Raw genomic sequence first — 21540 nt, 5'->3', positions numbered from 1 at the left:
TGACGCTTTTATTGGGCGCAATTTTAATTAGAGTATTAACGAAACGTGCAGACAGAGTGCAAGAGGGTACAAACGGGGTGCGTCGGGAGCGGAGGCGGCGGCGGCGCGAGCGAGCGGTGTGGGGGCGCGCGGGTGCAGGTGCACCTGGGCGGCGGCCGGCGCCCGGCAGCCCACGTGCCCGGGCCGGCAGCGCTCCAGCCTCCGCTCAGCCTCAGTCGCTCGCGAGCCGTCGCCAAAGAGCTGCTCTCGGCCGCGCCTCCGCAAGCCGCCAGCTGCCCGCCGCACCAAACGCGACAGGTGGCGCACAGCGGCGCCGACGCCCGTCGCCTGCGCGCTCAGCTCGCTCCGGCCCAGTCTATACGCCCGGCTCTTGCATGAAAGTTTAATACTGGGTTTGTTTAGAAATTACCGTGCAGTGACACATTTGTTTCGAGTTCCATTTTACTATAATTAAGAGTTTATGAGTGCATGTTGCTGGTTGGTTCAATTTGAAAATGGTACCGTACATTTAAAGGATTTGAAAATATTACGTCCGATTTAATTCTGTAAGTATTCAAGTTAATTCATTTTATTTCTACAGAAATGTGTGTTCATTAAAATTCACGAACACTTTAAAGGAGCGTCCTGTCCGGTTTAGCTAGCTCTACTTTATTTACAGGACTTTAAATGTAAAGCGAATGGATGAATACTCATTACTTTTATCATTTTATTTTATTTATATAATAATTTGGAAATATACAGTACTATAGAAAATATAAGTTATTTAAAATAAAAGCTTTTAAATATCTTAAACTTAAGCCAAATCAGTTCTCCGTTATAAATTAAATATTTCACAGGGTATAACTTATATGAACACTGAATTATTATAGTAGTTACGCAATTAATTAAAATTATGGTTCTACAATAGAAAGGTAAAACACAAACTTAAAAGTAAGAAACCTCTTTGTTAGTAAATGCTTAACAAGACGTGTTATAATTGAATATTAAATACATTAAAATTGAATATTAAATACAAACAAAATATTAAATATTACATATTAAACGAAAACAAAATAAACGTAATTTAAATATTAAATGACAATAATTTGAATACATTTATAAAATAGAGTAATGTAATAGGACGGAATTATACTAGTATATGAAATTATAAGCTGGCATGTATAAAATAGATTTCATTATGATAGACGCTTATAATAAAATATTTCTATTGTAATTATTTCACTACAAACACTTAATACTCATAGTTTGTAGTATAACGTCTTTGATCTATAAATATGTTGCAAGGTGTAAGTATTAAGATTCACGAAGCTTGAATAATGTATGTTTAAGAATACAAAAAAGATAACATAATGATTTATTTCTCTGAAGCATATACATAAGTTCAAATATTACAAGTCATGCAATTTTCATTTCTCTTACTTCGGTTGTAAGCGATCTTTATTCTCGGATTCTTAAAGAGTATATAAGGATATTTCTATATTCTAAAGTAATAAAATATAATTGACATGTCAAACACTTGTCTCGTTTTTTCTTATTATATATATATTTAAAAATTGTATAATATCTCTATGTTATTATTTTATTTAAAGATACATTTGGAATTCACTGAAAACTTGCTGTATTTGCGCGTATTCAACTTAACTTTGATTACAGAAAAAACAAAAAATAAAGTAACTAGAACAACTGATTGTTACTCTACTCGAACGTATAATAAAAATACAAAAAACATGCATCGAACCAAATGATTTATTCTACATACATAACGGAATTGTACAATAGATGTCATTAGCGATTCATAATCTTAGCCAAAGATAAAATATAAGAGCGAACATCGTCCTCATTTTGTTCTTGAAACCCTAACATCATTAGTTCGCGAAATAAATTAACGCAATTAATAATCTAAATGTGCAGCCATTTTTAAAGGACTTATACATTCCAACAATTTTCTCTCATATTTTTCGTTTTTCATTTGATTAAATTGTGCGGCCTCGTTAAGTGACGCACCATCATCATCATCTACATTCCAACAAAATGAACGTTGTGCTCATTTTTTGCATATTATTTTGATTTTCAACGCTTTTTATCATTTCAGTATGATAAAAACATGAAATCGCCTAAGGCATGTGGTGTTCATAGTTTTGTTCGGAAGAGGATTTTCATGTGAAATGAGAGAACTTTAAATACTGAAATATTTTTATAAATACTTTTTTTTCACATTTAATAAAATATTAACATTTTGATACAATTATATACAGTAGATTATTTAAAAAATGTAAATAATTATTATTGACCATATTTTTTTTTATTAATTTGTTACCTATGCTACCATGCCTAGCTATATGTAATAGTCCTGCCATTATAATACTTATATATCACTAAACTAAATATATCACCAATAACTGCCTTTTATTTTAAAGACAACATAATTTTCAGTGGTCGTACTTTAATTTGGAATTCAACATTTTTTAACCTGTTGAGGTGCGAAAACCAGATGAAATTTGTTTAACATATTGTTACACATAAAAAAAAATATAACAATCTTATTTCTTTCAGAGTTCAAGAACCAGAGTTGTTTTCGAGCTTTGTAAAGTAGTTTTAGGAACATGAAATATAAATAACATTTGCATATTAAATTACTGAATTAATGTTCATAAATAATCATTTTGTAATATGAAGAGCATATACGACAATCAAGATTTCCTCTCACGTCATGGTCTTATCTCTATCAAATGGATCTTCAAGTCTATTATGTAGTCGATTATTTTCTCTAGGGCTTTGATAGTACGATAAAGTTTTCAATAGTATAATATAACTTCACTGCATTTATATATATATATATATATATATATATATATATATATATATATATAAAAACTATTCAATCTTAACCTCAATTCAAGTTTAAAATGATAATTTTAATTTAAAATCGTATATTTTTATTTATAGCTTTATTTTACCCGTACAAAGCCACTAAGGGTTTCCTGGCTTTGGACGAGTAAAATAAAGCTACATAAATCGCTAATATTGAACGACTTGGAAATTTCTTGGGCGTAGGCGGCACATCTCACTATAGTTTCATTACAATTACACACTTTCATGAACATATAAGCATTCATTTTTTTTGATATAGATGTATACTCCTCGCTATTATCTTCGTCATTACGGTTATTCAATAAGTAATTCGTTTTCCTTACGAATGGTAGAATTGTCTACGAGGCGTATAACAAAAACGAATCGTAAGTTTTGAAAATCGCATGTTTATTATTCATAGGACGACTTTAACGTTTCGTTACTCATAAGCATATCTCAAAAACTATCGGTTACTGATGTACGTTAACCGTTCGTTAACTATGGCAACCTAGTATTCATTATGCTTATCATACGTATGTGTAAGACTACTTACGAAGACTTTGTAATATATATTAACTTGGGATGGGACTTTGTGCAAACTTCTCGGGTTCGGTACAAACCATTTATCAGTTATTCTACTGTTAAAGTATAAGTACTATATATTGCTTTTCGCGATGAAGGGTGAGTGAGTCGATTTTATTAATATTAGACACAGCGAAGTATCTTTATAATATGAATTATTTATAAATATGTCAAAAGTGACCATTAGATTAGGCTTAATTTTACGGTTACGTCTGTCTTCTTTCAAAAAAGATTAAAATGGATACGATATAAATATCTCTAATATTTTGTATTCATTATAAATACGTTTTTACATGAAAAATATTGCAACATGATATATTCATTTTCAAATCTGATATTAACAAAAAAATGTGTTTAGCTCAAGCAATACTTAATCTGAGTAAACAAACAGTTTTGAAGATAAAACGAATAAAAATAAAACACTTTTATTTTTGCGTATATATTTTTACCGTACCATTTTAAAAAGCATTTCAAAGGCAGCTTGAAAATAAATTAAACTTCAAATACGTTTTTACTATGGAATAACATATTTCTATCATTGGCTGTCTGCCCATCGCTGCGACGAACATGACCAAACATTTGTGCCCGGAAACTTACCATGATGATGCGGAACATGGTGTAAAGCTTTTGTTGTGGAAGTATTTTTGGCACTGTCGATTTTACTATATGAAGAAATTTATTATAGCTGTTTTATAGTTAGATATTGTATACAGTATTACTTCGTATAAGGAAAATATTTAATTTAGTAGCAAAGGTATTTTAATGGTACAGTTTTGGTACATGTCACTAAAAATATTTTACACCTAATATTTGTCTATTTATGAGAAAGGGATACTTACATTTACCGATGGGATTGCAATAAGCCACAACCACAGATAGATCAGGCGCAGGCTTAATGTGCTTTTCATGGCTCGGAAAATGCTAATATATTTTAATTAACTAGCTGCGGGATCAACCTCAAGATCAACAACTTTAGTTATTAGACCACGGTGGCGTTTGAGTTTTTCGCCATTGACTGCCTATATATATTTTATTAAGTTCTGTCTTTGGAGATGTGTTATTATAAAAGTATCATTACAAGCATTGAATATGATGCTAAACAACTTTACTAAAGTTAATCATATAATCTCGCATGCAGCAAAGCATGTTTTAAGTAAATCATAAATGTTTATGAGAAAATGCAGTCGAGCGTAGCATCTTTCCGAGATAATTATAAAAAAAGCATAAAAACTACCGAGTTAGTTTGCGCGTTTTGTAATAAGCCACAATTTCCCCATTGTTTTATCATGAAGCCAGTATTAAAGAGTTTCAAAACACTCCAAAGTCCTTGTGTTTTATCATTTTTATCTTGTTCAGTCAAATTAGAAATCAAAAATGAAAACACGAATACTACAAATTGGATATTAAATTATTAATTAAAATAACTTCTCGTTTATATGAAAATGTCTTTCTGTCAAAACAAAATCATCAACATTTTAACCAACAACATATATAAACATAAGATAATTTTATTGTATTTGAGATCTAATTTACTACGAAAACGTTGAATAATTAATAAGTTTAGAAACAGTTAATGAAAACAAACGACTCTTCAGAAGTGGATCTAGGAACGTCATCATGATGTTTAAAACAATCAACTAAAACATGTCTTTTAATTCAATAGTTTTTGATATTGTGTTAATTTCCTTATTAATAATTTGTCACTCAACTATTTTTTTATCTATATTTTTTTATTAATTTTTGCCTTCAGATAATAAAGAAACCTTTTTCATAAGACATTAGTCATCCGCCTATACTAACGTTCATCTCATGTACAATCTATCTTCTCAAAAGGAGAGAAAGCCTTGGGCTAGTATGTACAGGCTATTATTAACTACTATCCTGTTTATTTAGGAAGTATCTTTATATACTTAGTCCTAATAAGTCCCTTCTAGACTTATCAAATTGAAACTTCCCACAGTTGTAATCTGCCCTTAGGACAGAATCTACATTTTCATTTGTCTACAACAAATGTAAATTAATGAAAAATATCCTTCAAAAAAATGTTACTTAAATAAAGGATGAGAAATTTATTCGACCGCAGTCCTATTTTCTGTTTTTCGGGCGTACGCAAATTTGGTATTTTATACTCATACGAGTTATCAGAGAGAGTTTTGTTAGTTAAACAAAAATTAATTACAGATTTAATATAAATTCATTGTATTTGATTTGAAGTAACGAATTTATTACAAATATAATAATTTGATTATTATTTTAATTGTAAATTTAGGCATAACATAATGAAATTTAGAAGGCAATAGTTTTGCCTATTACTTCTAAATTTTATTTACGTGGTTTGAGTTATTCACTTTTTGTGTATTTAAATACACAGTTTGTTTTTCCTTTTTGTTAGATTCTCTTTCTGTTACTTTTTCGTTTAATTATGAGAGTATTACTCACAGATGTATTTGGTTTTTTTTCGTTTGTATCGCCTATTTCGCCGACTTTTTGCTGATTGCCACGCTGTGCTGATAATAATTATTCGCATTTTGGGTTATAATTGTAAGGTCTATGACATCAATTGTCATTTGTATGCTACGGTAATCATAGGATGGAAAGATATACGGTCTTGATTACATTTGCAGGATGGAAATCATTGCAATATGACATTTGTACTAAATTGTATAAATTAGTAACGAGCATACTATAATTTTATGACGTAACCAAGTAAATATTTAAAATCAAAACCAACTAAAGTAACTTAACTGCAAATCCTAGAGACAACGATGTTTATCAGTGCGCTAAGCATTAGATTAATGAAGAAGTCATCAGACACAACGACACAGAAATCGTAAAGTTCTGAGGTATTTAGATTTATTACTTCACTTTCCTTTTTTCTTTAAACGAATGTCTGTATTTTTTTTAAATTGCAGTAGCATCTTCTAAATTAGTTCCGTATAGCGAGGCAGATCTAAACAGAACAATGTTGAGTAGAGTTGCATTTGCTCCGTCGATTGTGTTGCAACAGGGCGTACTGTTGACAAAACACACCACACAATGGGTCACGATTCTCGACGAAATAATATATTCCAAGCTCTCGAGTCCGGCTCAAGATCTGCTGTTTCATTCATCATGCACGCCTAAATATTCAGTTTACTCGTATCCCTGAAGAAACTTTTTAAATTCCTACATCTGTAAGCTTCGCATACAACCAGCATCTCTTGAAAGTTTTCGCGAAATGTTTCTTTTTATTTAGTTGCACTGATTCACTTCTATGCTAATACATTTATTTTTATTTAATTCACTTGAAGCATTTTAACTTCTATAAAAGGCTTTATTTTATTACGTAAACTCGGTTGTTAAGTCATCAAACCATAAAAACTTTAAACCATTGTTATTTTTTATGCGTTTACTTCATAGCGTGTTATAGCCGTTATTCAATAATATAATTTGGAAGTACGGCCTTAATTAAACATTGTTTAGCGGCTGTTTTGTTAAACAATGATTTATTTCTTTCTGTCATTATTGGTTTGACATTTAAAAGAAGAGGCCACAGCGTTGCTTAGCTAACTATTGCTAATAAGTAAGGCTATCACATTTTAGTAGATACCGATTTAAGCAGTATACTTGTGCATAGAAAACCTTTTAAATAAAACTACATAGACGACCTATATAAATAGGATACAAATTGAATCCTCGTTGGTCTAGTGACGTAAATTCGTTGGTCCTGCGCATGAACACTGTCCGGTCGTGTCGGCTGCCGGCCTATCAGATTATGAGCGTGAGGGAATAGACAGAATCTATATTCTGCATCTGTGTTTGCGCACACAATTAAGTACTGTAATATATACTGCGCACTTGGCTAATCTCTTTTCTTCTCTATTTTCTCTTACACATCTATAATATTAAGTGTGCTTATGTAATTTTTACATTGCACATGGTCGGAGCTTATTGACTAATATAATAATAATATATCTACTATATAACTAGTATGAATATAATCTACTAATCGAATATCACTATTCCAATTTCCAAATTAAAATTATAATTGTTAATAATCTATTTATTTATTTAGTCCAACTATAATTATAGTAAACTCGATACAACACTGAATATTTTTTGAATATCTCTGTTCGTTTTTGAAAGCACGCTAATGCGAAAGAAGTGTTTTTTATGGATTTCGCAATATTACTTTAAATATATATGATTAAAATAAACAAAACTTTTAAGCCCGGAAAAGCATTCGAAAGAATATGAACAATATTACAAATGAAAATGATACTGTTTTTTTAAGCTTGGTGTTTGTTTTATATCTTTTTTAATTATAATCAGCTGGATTATTATTATTCGTCACACTTAATATAATACCTGAGAATATTTTAATTTTGAATCAATTTACATTATATAAAGTAAAACAGTAAATAGGCTCTCAAGTGGCAGAGAGCAATTTGTTCTTGTGAAAACCTAATGAAAGGAAATTGAGAGGCGAACAATGGTGGAAAGCGCATACAATATTTAAGACCTAATAAATATAAAACATCGCCTACAAAAGCTTGTACTTTTGCAGTTTTACCAAAATAGAACAAGCAAGTTTAACTGCATATATCTATAACATAAATCAAAGAACTATATCAAAAATTTCGATTAAACTAAACAAGTGTAAAAACGAAGTGTATAAACTAAAACAAGAACTTTTCTACTTTTACGGCATTTATGAAATTTTTAAGGTACCGATAGTGAATGTTACTATTGGCTAAGATCCTAAGTATTATGAAAATCAACAGTCTTAACGCATCGTTTCGAAGCGTTACTTTTTTATACATTAAGCTCATAAAGTATGATGGAGATTTTATGGATCACACTATGTTGGTACAATGTATATGTTTTATTTGTTACTAATCCCTCGTGGAGAAGCATTATAGAAAAGCTCCAAAGGGGATTTTGTCCACACAATAAAATCTTATTGTTGTGAGGGATATTTTCATTAGATACCATTTAATTAATTATTCGGCAATGTCTTACTGACTTTACCTTTATATAATGTTTATATTTGTTTTTTGTTATAATATCATTTCAAGTAGTCAAAAAGTTTAAGAGATTATGTAATTAATGACGATTTATTTATTTTATTGTGAACAAGCGACCTATTTTTTCCAGGTCTCATTATAAATAATTCAAAGCATCGTAATATACTCAAATTGAATATGATCTAGCTACGCTGTTTTACATTTAGATTTTTCTTATTTAAATATAATAAAACAGTACGCAACAGTTTATGGTTGAGATGTGTTCAAAGCATAATTATGAAAAAAATAATAAAGACACGCTTTCAATATTATGGTATATTTATTTACATCGTTTTGACTGCCTTTTTAGTCCGGTGGCAAGATATAAAACCGCAGACCCGGAGGTCCTGGGTTCAAATTCCAAGTCAGGCCTATGAAAAGTTATGGTTTTTCTGTCGAAAGTTCTCAGTAGTAGCCTATATTTTAGAATTTCGAAGAGTGGACACTCTCGTGCCTCGGAAAACAAGTTAAGCCGTTGGTCCTGTACCTGAACTCTTTGCGGTCGTGTCGGATTGCCATCCCTACGGATTTTGAGAGTTAGGAATAGTAATAGTAATAGTTTGAACATAGAGTGCAGCTGTGTTTGCGCACACACTAGTTGTTACGAGAATCAAGTAACAGAGAAAAAGGAAATTGAACTATTCAATATGCACATTAATAAAATATGTTTCTTGATAAAAAAATCCACCATATTGTTTATTGCCTTGCATTTAAGTAAGTTACAAATTGATTTTACTCTATGACTTACATATTTACTTTTACAGTAATGTATAGAAAAATATATGCGATAAATTTTGATACAATTGATCAAAATAGAATTAAAATTCTCATACCGAAATTCACAATTCACATTTTACAGTAAAATCTCAGAATATAAAAGTATCATTCCAATCATTTATTTTAAAATCTTTTTGACAAAAATATCACGGTCGCTCAGACATATAGTTGGAATAGTTCGCTTCACTTCGAAATAAAAATTGTTCCAGAAAATCATAAAACAAAAAACTTATACAAAATCCGTTGAGTACTTTTTCAGGTCAAGAGTAGAGTGTCATTAGTATTGAAAAGCTTTATTGAACTACAACAAAAAAAAATTACGTAAAATCAAAAATAGATAGGTTTATTAAGTTTACTGTGTATTTGAAATAGAAACTTTTTACGCAGATTTATTTTTCCATGTTACTCTATGAAACTGTTTGTTCTATAACTACTGTTTATTTATCTCTTGGGATTGTGAATATGTCGTCTATAAATTGGAGTCAATGGTTATGAGGTAGTGAGAGCGTGACATCTATTGTTACTTTCTACCCTCGGCTATTCATCATAACGTCGCGATGTTTCTTATTCTTGTGTTTTATTCGTTTTTATCGCAAAACAAAAGCAGCTCATCACACAATCACCTTCAATGTAGACGTCATTATGCTAATGTTGATTAACGACGCTCTAATGTTATTTGTCGTTGCTATAACGATGTCTGGTTAAATGGCAATCACGATCGAGGGCCTGATTTATACTCAGTATCTTTTAATGTGACTTCGTAAAAGGTACGACTTTATTGTAACTCATTTCTGCTCTTCCTGAGAAAATGATTGTTTTTATGAATATAATTTCTTAAAACGTGTCTAGAATTCTTAAAAATGCACCACTTAATAACCATTATCACACGTTTCTTTAAGCTAATATTTATATTTTTACTTCAATCAATATATAAATACAATATAATTAATAAAGTTAACATTTGTAAAAAAGTACATTATCAATAAATATAGCAATTCTTTTGTTTGTTACAAGAAAAATAAATTTTGACTAAATAAAAAAAGCTGTATCATGTATCAAATGAACGGAAATAAATTATTATAACTATTACTATTTCTTTCCTTATGATAAAAAAAAAACAGGAAATATTTGCTTAATCTAAATGTTAAAGGATATTTTGAAACATTGATTAATTTTCGCGATTTCATCTCAATCGAAATAGAAAGCCACTAAATCATAATATATGTAGGTATGTAAACGTGACCCTTATCACTAATCCTTTGCTATTCTATACTCCAACGCCTTACATTCCTCGGGAGCCATCTCACATAGACAGTTCAACTGTTCAGTAACGATCATTAAATATGGACCACCTGTTATGCTTTGTTTTCCAGGCACTATTTTCATTAGGCGTGTGCTTATAAATGAAATAAACAAAACTTTGCCGGTGGCAATTTTCAATGTTGAAATAAATTTACACGTACCTTAAGTTCGTATTATTAAGTTTGCATTTCAATAATTTGTCATAATTTCACGAAGGACTTTAAATTATTTAATATTTCAAAAATAATTTTTAAATAATTATTATATAATATGCTACTGAGACTTTATTGAAATTAAAAACACAATGATTTTTAATAGCCCAACCCGGGTTTGTGTGGTTCATGTCCCACGGACCGAATAAACAAAGCACTTCAGCAATTACAAATGTACTAATTTATCATCTAGAGTTAATAATATTTATGGACTCAAATCTAATTCCTACTCCACTTACAAGCATTCATACCAATGTACAATTGTGGTCACTAATCAATTAGAGAAAACCACATTCATTACATATATATATATATAATTGAGCTAACCAAACATATCGTCTAATATGTATTATGTATTCTTATGCCAAATACCAATAGCACATTGCTTGCATTTATAAATCACAATATAATTTTTAGTTTAATAGGAAAATAACATAAGCTTAGAGGAAGGTTACGAGTGCCATGTAAAAAAATTAATAAAAAGTAATTAAGAACTATAATATTTGAAGTATTCAAATATTTTAAAAATAGCTTTTACTTAAAAATAACATAAAATACCTAATAATAACTTTCTATTTGAATTTAAATGGAATCAATCCTAATTTCTTTTTAATAATATAAGTCATGAAAATCAGTTCAAACTCGATAACAACAAAAATATACAATAAACAAAACAAATGTCAAAGCTCAAGTGTATTTGTAAAAAAAAGGCCGAATTGATAACCTTTTTTTTTAGATTGACTAAAAATATAATCATGTAACCTTTAATACCCTTATTTCTACCTTTTCCTATAAAAGGGAGGGGAGGCTTTAGCCCACTGTCACTGTGGGACATTCACAGACTGTTACTAAAACTTCATGATGTTAAATTATAATATAATAATAATAAGTGGAATTCAGCTTGTGACGAAAATCCCTCAAATCTGCCATTTTAATGTACATAATGTGTATTTAAATAATAACACAAAGTATTTAAAAAAAAAAAGTATTTATAAAGTTACCTAATATAAAAAAAAAACTAAAATAAAAAAAATGGTTTTGGTAACTAGCAAATAGTATTATACTTATTAACCGTTACTTATTACCGTATTAACTTAAAAAGAGGCAGTTATTTTGAACATATCAATGTATTAATAATTATGTGATTAATCCAAAGCTTGTTGGAGCTCAACTATAAAAGCACGAACTAAAGCTCATCTCATTTGTTTAATCCCTGAAATGTATTTCATCTTAATTTCAAAATAATGAGCAATAAATTCCAGATTAACTTCGCAAACATATTCAAAATACACGTACATACATTAGCAATATTTTTAACTTGGCTTGTGATTGACTAAGTCCAGATAAGCGTGCTAGTAATAAAAAAAAGTGACCGTCACGTGACACGCGGTACAATTGAATCAGTTAAAATGATAAAAAAAATAGTCAACCGTTGGTCACCTTACGTTCGGGGCATTACGGCCAGTGTTGCAAAAAAACGAGGCGCACCATTGTCTTTCCGACAAGTGCAAATAATATAGATCTCTGGAAGATCTCAGGTAGAGAGCGGTCCGCAACGTATCATGAATGTGGTGCAAACGAACATACAGCGATGTACACCTTGCAAGTGTGCCCCGCTTGGGGGGGAGCATGACAGATGCTAGACGCAGCTGTAGGCTCAGACTTATCTTTGCCAGCCATGGTAAAATCCATGGTCAGCAACGAAAAATCAAGGAAGGCGATGCGACTTCTGCGAGATCGTGGTTAAGCAGAAGGAAGTAGCAAATCGAGAAAGAACAACGATCTGGTATCTTCAATGCGCCGCAGGGCGCAGATGGCGCCGACGACGATGACGGGCTAACTATCTGCCCCCATAAATTTAGACTTTTGGGCAAGGGATGCAGGTAAACCGTTGCCAGGAAAAAAAAGCCCCGAGGTAGGACAGCATGCCGAGTGTTCCTGGCATGTAATCTGAGGAGTACGTTAAAAATTAGAAAGGGCTTAAGATACGAAATAGAGACGAAGTGGATACCGCTTGTTTTTTTTAGTTTGTATTCTAGCCTTTCATCGCCGGTGAGTCCCACATACCCCCTCACCTCATGTGGGGGAAACGCGTAAAAGCGTTAAATTCTTACCATTCTGTATTCGGCTAAACGAAACCTCTACATCGAAATCGAATACCTTGTGTAAATTAAAGCAAATTGCTGGACTATCAACATGATGAATCCATGTTTTTTAGTAAAAGGGCTTTAGACTGAAAGCTACTCATTCAATTAATGTAAATAAATACTACCCTATAGCTGTATAAGAAATATAGTGTTTTCAGAAATGTAATGTTTAAATAAATTTGATGTACTTAAAAGATATTTAATTAGATGTAGAATTAAATAAATAAATCGATAGCAAGTCGAATTAAATGTGTTTTTAATTAACTAAAGTTATATCAATCAGGTAAAACCATTAATAAAATTAATAACACATGGAATAAAAAGTAGAAATATATTATAAAATTGTATCTATGACATTATATTTAATGTATATATTTCATTAGTATATTAAAAATAAATAATGATAGCCATTGAATATAAAAAAACAAGGACTCTTTATACATCACATAACTAAATCTATGCATGAATAATCATTTAGCTGCAATCTCTCCATCAAATGCATGTTTTATCTCGATGCTTTGCCGTCAGCCTCTTTGAATCAAGGTTTCAATCCAATGAGAACCCCAAACTGTAGAAGCAATACCATTACGTAAAAGTAAGACGCAAATTAATGAAAGGCTTTAATTAATTTAAATTAATCTTCTGACAATAATATTAATTAACAAAATTTTGCACAATCGATATAGATAATGAAATTGTAAAGTGATATAATGTTTTAGCATCGAATGACAGATATATTCAGATATGGGAAGAGAGATCACTTGACAAGTTGCGGACTGTTACAATATATATAAACCTTATCTATACCCATTTGAATGTCAAGTCGAGACGCTAATAAAATATCAGGTTTAACCTTAAGTTACCGTTTTGTCTTACTTTGATATGAAATATAATAGCTATAATATTTGCCGAGAATAGTCATCAGATATACCAGATATATCAGATAGACCAATAAATGAAACGCGACAGGTACCTTACCTGTCGCGTTTCATTTATTGGTATTAATTATCAAAAGCATAAATGGTATTATTTATCAAAAGTAAATTTATGTAGGGTGCTCGGGGAAAAAGGTAAATAATAATCTATACATATAATGTATGTGTGTATTACTGTTAGGGGTACTAACAACAGTAAGAGCTGTCATTTCTCCGTCCATCTGATTGTCTGTCTATCTATCTTTATACAAATATTAATATTTTAATACTAATAATAATTATTTTAACATTTGATACTTAAATATAATATTATATATATGATATAATATAATATTATATAATGTTTATTTTGAATAAAGCTATAATTTTCAGTAACACGTCAGTCTAATTCGAAACCGACAAGATTTGCGCTTTATGATTTTTTTTATTTTATGTTTATGTTGTTTGAAGAGACTTGAAGGACTTTGTATTTTGATTTTAATTTTAATATATCTTTTATATATCTTAAATACAACTTGTATGCGGTATTACATTTATATATTTTAAGCATATTGAAATTTGTTTACATCCTTTAAAAGTGCATTTAAACCAGTACAGAGTAACTCAGCAGAGTATTTGGTTTGGCTTACATTAAACTGAGTAAAACTTCGTTACTCTGTATAATTGTTCACAATAATTCAATAGTTCATATCAGTAGTGCATATAGGTTATCTGTACAAAAAGAGGTTAACAATATTTGCCACCAGTATTGGTAATACTTAAGTAAAAGCTTCTGATTATGTGAGTGAATTAGAGTTATCAATTATGTGAAATGTAACATGGAGCAAATTAAGCAAAGTTAATCAATATAATAATTACTTCAAAATGGTAATATACTTTTTGGTTTCAGTCAAAATGCGCCTCTCAGACGTCCAATGTAACGTAAAGAAAATAATTATTGAATGTGAACAAAGGTGGGTTAATAAGAAGGATCTTTGGGCAATAAATTCGGGGAGTCCATTGCTTAGATATCGTAGGGTCTTCGAGATTAAACCGCGTGTCATTTGTCCCACGTAGTCATAAAAAAAATGCAGCATGCGCAGAGTTCATTACAAATGAATAACCGCCAGCGGGGTCGCGGATGAATGTGAAAACGTCCCCACCACTTGCGGCGCGAAGGAACCCTGTGGTGGATTTAGCCGGTAGGAGTTCGACATAACCTTCCATCATATCCGCGATGGAAAGTATCCATGAGGATATCCAAAAAAAAGATACACAGTAACTTTATTATACATTTAATATTTTTTTATAAAAACAATCTGATTATAATAAATATTTCAGTCTGGTTACTAAAATTGTAAGAAAATTATATTAAAGATGTCTTTATGTCCGATTTCGGCCAATCTAAAGAAAGATTAGCCAAAGAAAGATGTGTTAGTGTGTGCGCAAACGCCTGTATTCCCTCACTCCCTCATAATCTGATGGGACGACAATTCGACACGACCGTGAGAGTTCAAGCGCACCACTAACGGCTTTAACACTTTCAACTTCAGACTCCGGGCTACTACTGACAATTTTCAATAGAAAAACCAAATAACTTGTTGCTCGACCTGGGGTTTGAACCCAGGAACTCGAGTTCTGCGGTCTTATATCTAGCCATTGGACCAACGAGACATTGAATTACATTACAATATTAAAATATGGTAACGTTTGTTTTTTTATACTTGTTGTAGGTCGCGGTAGCAAGGATTCATCAGGTGTGGGGTCTGCGGCATGTGGCGGCGATGACGCGGCGTGCAGCGCGCGGCATGCCCTGCTGACATGGCACCCAGCCGCTCCGCCCTCCTTACGCTGGCAGCTCTCACAGCACTCGCCGGTACCGAATAGATTTTTGTAATTAACCTTTTCAAATTACATGAAAAGGATATTTTAGTATAGCAGGCAGGCAGTATGTGGGTTTGCAATAACGTTGCAACACGCATTGTCATAAAACAAGCCGTTCCATGCAAATGACTCTGGCAGCTTTTCGCCACGTTTACCACAGTATGTTTTATAGGCTAGTGTTTGTATTAGCTTTAACAAACAATAGTTGACTTCTAACTAATAACGTATCATGTCATATTGGAAAATAAAATAGAAACGAGAGAAGTAATTAATAATAATATACTACATCATCTTAGAGATATATCTTTACATTTTAACTCGTGTTTTCAATTAACAAGCGTCTGTTCGTCTTTATTAAAAATATTTTAGTAATTAAGAGTTTCGTAGCGTTATTTGTATACATTTTATTAGGAATTTTGGCACCTATTTTATCTTTAAAATTTTTAATATATCCGAATATAAAATTACTAAAATAAAACGAAATAATGTATCCCTTACAGACTAATTTTTGTATGTGGTATGTGATTTGATTTTTTATTTGTTTAAATTATTCCAAGCTTATTGAATTCAAATTGGGCGGAATTCTGATTTAAATTGCATTTTTCTCCAAATCATTACTCAATTAATTCAGTACCGACCTAACGAATTATTGAACGAATCCGGCCACTGTTTTAAGCTTGCTCTTCGATTTTTGCGCTTTCAGCATAAAAAACCGACAGCCTTCACTTGAAAAATTGGCAGTAATTTATCAATCAGTTTCTTTCCCTATCAGATATTTGACAATCCGCTTACCCTACCAATCCAAGTACCTTTGGTTCGTTTACAAATACTGTGTAAAAAAATAATGAGCTTGTTGTAATAAAATTATGAATTTATATGTCAAATAATAATCAATAATATAAGTATATGGTTAGCATAAACACATGAAGGACACTTCTAAGTGAAATGATCTAAACAGTAATTTATGTGCAAAATCTTTATCGTAAAAGAAGATATAGAAGTACCATCAAGTCGTAGCATAAATGCGTATAAGATTAACTGACTGCAACTGCACACATTTTAAAACAAACTAGCTCATAATAATAGTTACATACTTACATAAATATACTACGAACCGAGCAAAGATGTGCTTCACTGGATTGGGTCATTCGTGTGCAGATATTATTTTAAAGCGACTGCGCTCTCATAAAACTCAGAAAATCTTGTTGAATATATAAGGATAAGTAAATATTTGTTCATCATAGTCTCAAGCGTAGTAGCTACGACAAATGTTCGAACCAGATAAAAATGAAAATAAGACTAGAATTAATTTGTCTGCTTATTACAGACACGTTGATACTTTAAAATACCATATAATTTATTCTTATAAATTCATATACAACTTACAAATATAAGCTTTTGTCACCCGTTTAACTAGATGTAAATAATATTATGAATATAAATATTTTTTTTTGCTAATAATTAATACCATTTATCCCATGTTCTAATCTATGATATAACAAATTATTTTACAAATTTTATTAACATCCTACACGAGGTTGGTTAGGACAGTCTTTAACAAACATCCAAACACAAGCGTTCCGTGTAGTACAAAAACATTCAAGCAATATCATGGACTACGGCAAACTGATATCATGTTACTGCTACCATTCAACCTCGGACCTACTGTTAATTTCTAATTATTGCATTAAAATTAATGTCTACTATAAATATATAATAGTATGTATCGGCAGTTGATGTCATACTTTATATATATATACATTTTTAAGCTTATCACGCCTCAGACTTATACCTATATTCACCAAAATCACCCTATTTCTTTTAACGTCTGAAAAAATCCAGACGGTAAAAAAGCATACGAGTACTATTACCGCCAGCTCGTAGGTGGCTAATATTTTACATGGAAGGCAGAAGTAAATATAGACTAAAAGCTTTAAATTATAATATTTTATCGTATCCTATTAAGAAAATGATGACGACTCTCAATATCGTACGTTTGATTCGTTCATTTTAAATTTTGTTTTTTTTTTTTGTACTCAAGGTGATGTCGCATTTATTTTGGTCTGTCACGGAGTCTTGTTTTTCATATACATAGTTTTCTTAAAATAATTATTAAAGCTTTGTTCATGGCAAATATAAACAAAATTAATATATTAGAGAAGAAATATTTACCTTTACATACTATAAATATATTCAATTAAAAACAACTTTTATACAAATAATGGTCACGTCGAAAGGTTTCAAGAATGCTCGTAGCGTTACTCCTCTAAATCGCAATTTTTATTCTCACAGCGAATAATAAACCAACCCTCCTGTCTCCAGTGGTAGCAATAAAACAGGGTGTTAAATATTTTACAATTTTATTTTCACTACACAAGGTTCGTTTATTGCTAGCTACACAATCTGCCTGCAGTCTGATTACCTAGATTTTACTAAGCAATGACATAGAAAGAAGTATTACATCTGTAACATGCCAAGTGATCTCATCTCTCCGTCCGTACTTTAAGCCCGTAAGCACGCTTAGCGCTTTTTTAGGTATTATCTCAAATATCTTTTTATATTTCCAGGGTGATAATCCAAGCTGCTTAAAATAAACGGAAATTTGTTTTTACGAAAAAATGTTTAAAATGACTACGTCATTTATTATAATAACAATAATTATAGCAAAAAGCTAAAGAAGCTCAAGATACAATTTATTACTACTGTGACGTAATTTGTAAAGACATTCTAAACATCTACAAATCTTACGTTCCAAGTTTTCTTATATCTGTTATAATTTGCCTGCGATTTTCACAGACGCGACGGGTTAGATAATTTTCTCTATGACTACTACGTAACATGAACATATTAAATTATATATTTGTAGCTTATACCTGACCTGAAACTATAAGTTATCGTAATGTGAAAGTTCCTTATTAGTCGAATTAGTACTTTTTACGTCGATTCAGTATGATAAACAAACAATCAAAAAAAGCATGTACATCGAATAATAAAGAATATTTTTATTTTATTTTGGTCCAATCCATATAATTGAAACAGTGGATCCAGACGACCCATCATCATCGACTCGGCTCATTTATTATACAAATTAATACATAGTAGAGAGAAAACATCGTAAACTTAAAAACTAGAATAATAAAGTGACGATTAATTACAGTAAGAATAAGATCATACTTATTTGAAAAATAGCTTTTTTATTAATTGGCTTCAAAGATAATACAATTTAGGTATATAATATCCTGGTATCAACAAAAAACAACAGTTTTTGTAAATTCGTAATATTTATTACATTACAATAATTATTTACAAATCATAATTATTATTATTTTATTTATAATATATATAACCTACATAATATTTCATTCGTATAGCTTAATGTATATTCATGAAGATGAGGCTTGGAAGCAAAATAACATTAATTAAAAAATTCCGACTTGATTCTTAGGTCCTGAATTTAAGCCGAGGGTCAGGCCAATATAATATTTGGTTTTTCTGACACAAAATTCTCAGTAGAAACACGAGATTTGGAGGTTCGCATTATTAACAATTCCGTACCTCAAAAAGCTCCTAAATCCGTTATTCCGCATATCCGGATATAAAATATTAGGATTGGCTGCCGTGACCGAAATCGCTCATCTTTATATATATATATTTTTAATTGTAATCGTTTCAAGATAAGAATACGTTCAAGTTAAATATAATTTGTTTGTTAATAAACCAATTGAGATACAGATATATAAGATAACTACTGGTTTTATTAGACAGAATTTGTTATTATATGAATGAATTGACGATAAGACTGGAGCAAAAAGATATTAAGAATAGATCCAAAATAAAAGAGTATCATCTCAGTCGATGTCCACAAACATACATTTCATTATGAAAATGTATAAAATAACATCGTTTTCATTCTACTGTACTACCTACGTTTAAAATTGAAGATGCAGTACACAATGTATGAACGTAAACGTTGTACATACTGACGACTCGAAGTCCAAAATCAATATGATTTTATGAAAGAAAATCTGCCTCATTGCAGAAATATTGAACGTAGAGCTATTTTATTAAGACTTAAATGTCGCTTGCGAACCAATATCGATGGTTAGATTTGATTGCATTCCATTTACATAAGCGACAAACGATGTACCTACCGTACAAATAGCCTAGGCCACTTCAGAAACTAACGAAGCATTGGATATTACCAACTGGATTCTGTAAATTGTCACCGAAAACTAACATTCGAAATTAATGGATATTGGAAATGACGAACCGATTTGCAATTTACCTCCAATCGATTTGGTTTGATTTTTATTATTAACCAATGTGATTTACCCGCAAAACATTTCAAATTAAAAATAATTTTATAAAAAAAATGTAATTGGGATATAAAAGTTTACATGCTAATTGCCGCTTAATGTTTTGCGAAGTTCTAATGAGGAAACTTTTTTAATAGCGTTCATAAAGTACAATTTAAAAAATATATATTTTTATAAACACCGTTTCAAATAAAATAAACACAAATTATTACTTACGAATCAGGTAATTATAGAGTAGTTTAATATACATATATTCCTAGTAGACCTTTCTTTATATAGCTAGAATTGATTGTAACAAATGGATTATATAAACAATCTAATAAAAAAGAATTAAGTATTATGTAATACGGATAATGATTCAATAATTTGGGTCATCATTATACACTGCAACTTCTCAATAGCTAGTAAGTTCCTGGAGTTTCTACTATATTGGTGATTTTACGATTACCACTTACTTAGAATTAGAATATTTATGCTACAATTTCAATATATTTTACATGTAACAATTGACATATACAAAGTTCATGTTAAATGAATATTAATAATTAAAGCATGTTTTCACGAAGGATATATAAATGTAGAAAATTGTTACGCTTGATATGACTTATGAAAACGTAACTACTCTACTACTTATCGTCAGTTACTTGTCGGTTCTTTTTGGTGAAACCTACATGCCGAACTCATGGTAGTTTTGAATTTAATTTACTTTTAAATGATAGTTAAACAGTGCTCGTAAGAATATCTTCGCATAAAGTATATTTTTTATTTTATTATTAACATATATAAACAGGAAAATCTTATATTATTGAAGGATTACATTCTAGTAGGTACATTCAGCACAACACAAAGGTGATCATATTACTCGGTTTCAGAAATCAGCGACTCTCGTTTAATCTGCGGCGACAAGATTGCTTTGGAAATTTGTGCTTTGTTCCGTTCTCGGAACCGGAAGTTTTTTAATTTACACATTTCCATCGTTAAGATATTTTTATGATGTGTACACATATTATATGTTTAAATTAGTAAAACTATATAAAATATAATATCATAGTAAAACATGTAAGTATACAATATATATATTTTAAAAAAGTTTTTAATTTTTCTAATAAAATTCGAACCGAAAAATAGAATTTTTATCTTACCTACTTAACCTTATTAATGTTAGTCGATTAATTTCGTTGTTTCTATTCCATAAAATAAAGGCTTGAACCTACAATTGTAGTCCTATTTTTCAAATGATTTTTTGCAAATATAAACAATATATATAAATCTAAAGAACGTTCAAGAATTGAGATGACAGGCAAATGTCATAATATGAAATATTATGCCTTATTCCGTCTTTGGTCAACATCTGTTTTAAAATTTAAATTGTTCAGTATGAATAAAAGTAAAGTGGTTGTCTAAAGCGTCGAAGTAGTCAAGAGGTGGGAAGCGCAGTGGCTGACCCTCCCATCGTTTTGTTTCAAACCATGCACTAAAATCCGAAAGCTTTAAAGTGCTGAATTTTACAA

General features: G+C 30.6%; 1 protein-coding gene across 2 annotated transcripts in view; it reads left to right on the top strand.

Annotated features, from left to right (window-relative positions):
• Positions 1–249: 249 nt before the first annotated feature.
• The window catches only part of LOC126770747 (uncharacterized), a 28532-nt gene continuing 7241 nt past the window's right edge, over positions 250–21540 (top strand). For both annotated transcript variants that reach the window (XM_050490282.1, XM_050490281.1), the window contains exons 1-2: positions 250–545; positions 15563–15705. In XM_050490282.1, the coding sequence (XP_050346239.1) occupies positions 15651–15705 (55 nt within the window). In that variant the 5' untranslated portion in view covers positions 250–545; positions 15563–15650. The remainder of the gene's footprint in view (positions 546–15562; positions 15706–21540) is intronic.

The sequence above is a fragment of the Nymphalis io genome, chromosome 9, assembly GCF_905147045.1.
Source record: "Nymphalis io chromosome 9, ilAglIoxx1.1, whole genome shotgun sequence".
In the NCBI taxonomy this organism is placed as follows: domain Eukaryota; kingdom Metazoa; phylum Arthropoda; class Insecta; order Lepidoptera; family Nymphalidae; genus Nymphalis; species Nymphalis io.
Note: the sequence above shows the minus strand (reverse complement) of the source record. Positions and strands in the feature narration are given on the sequence as shown.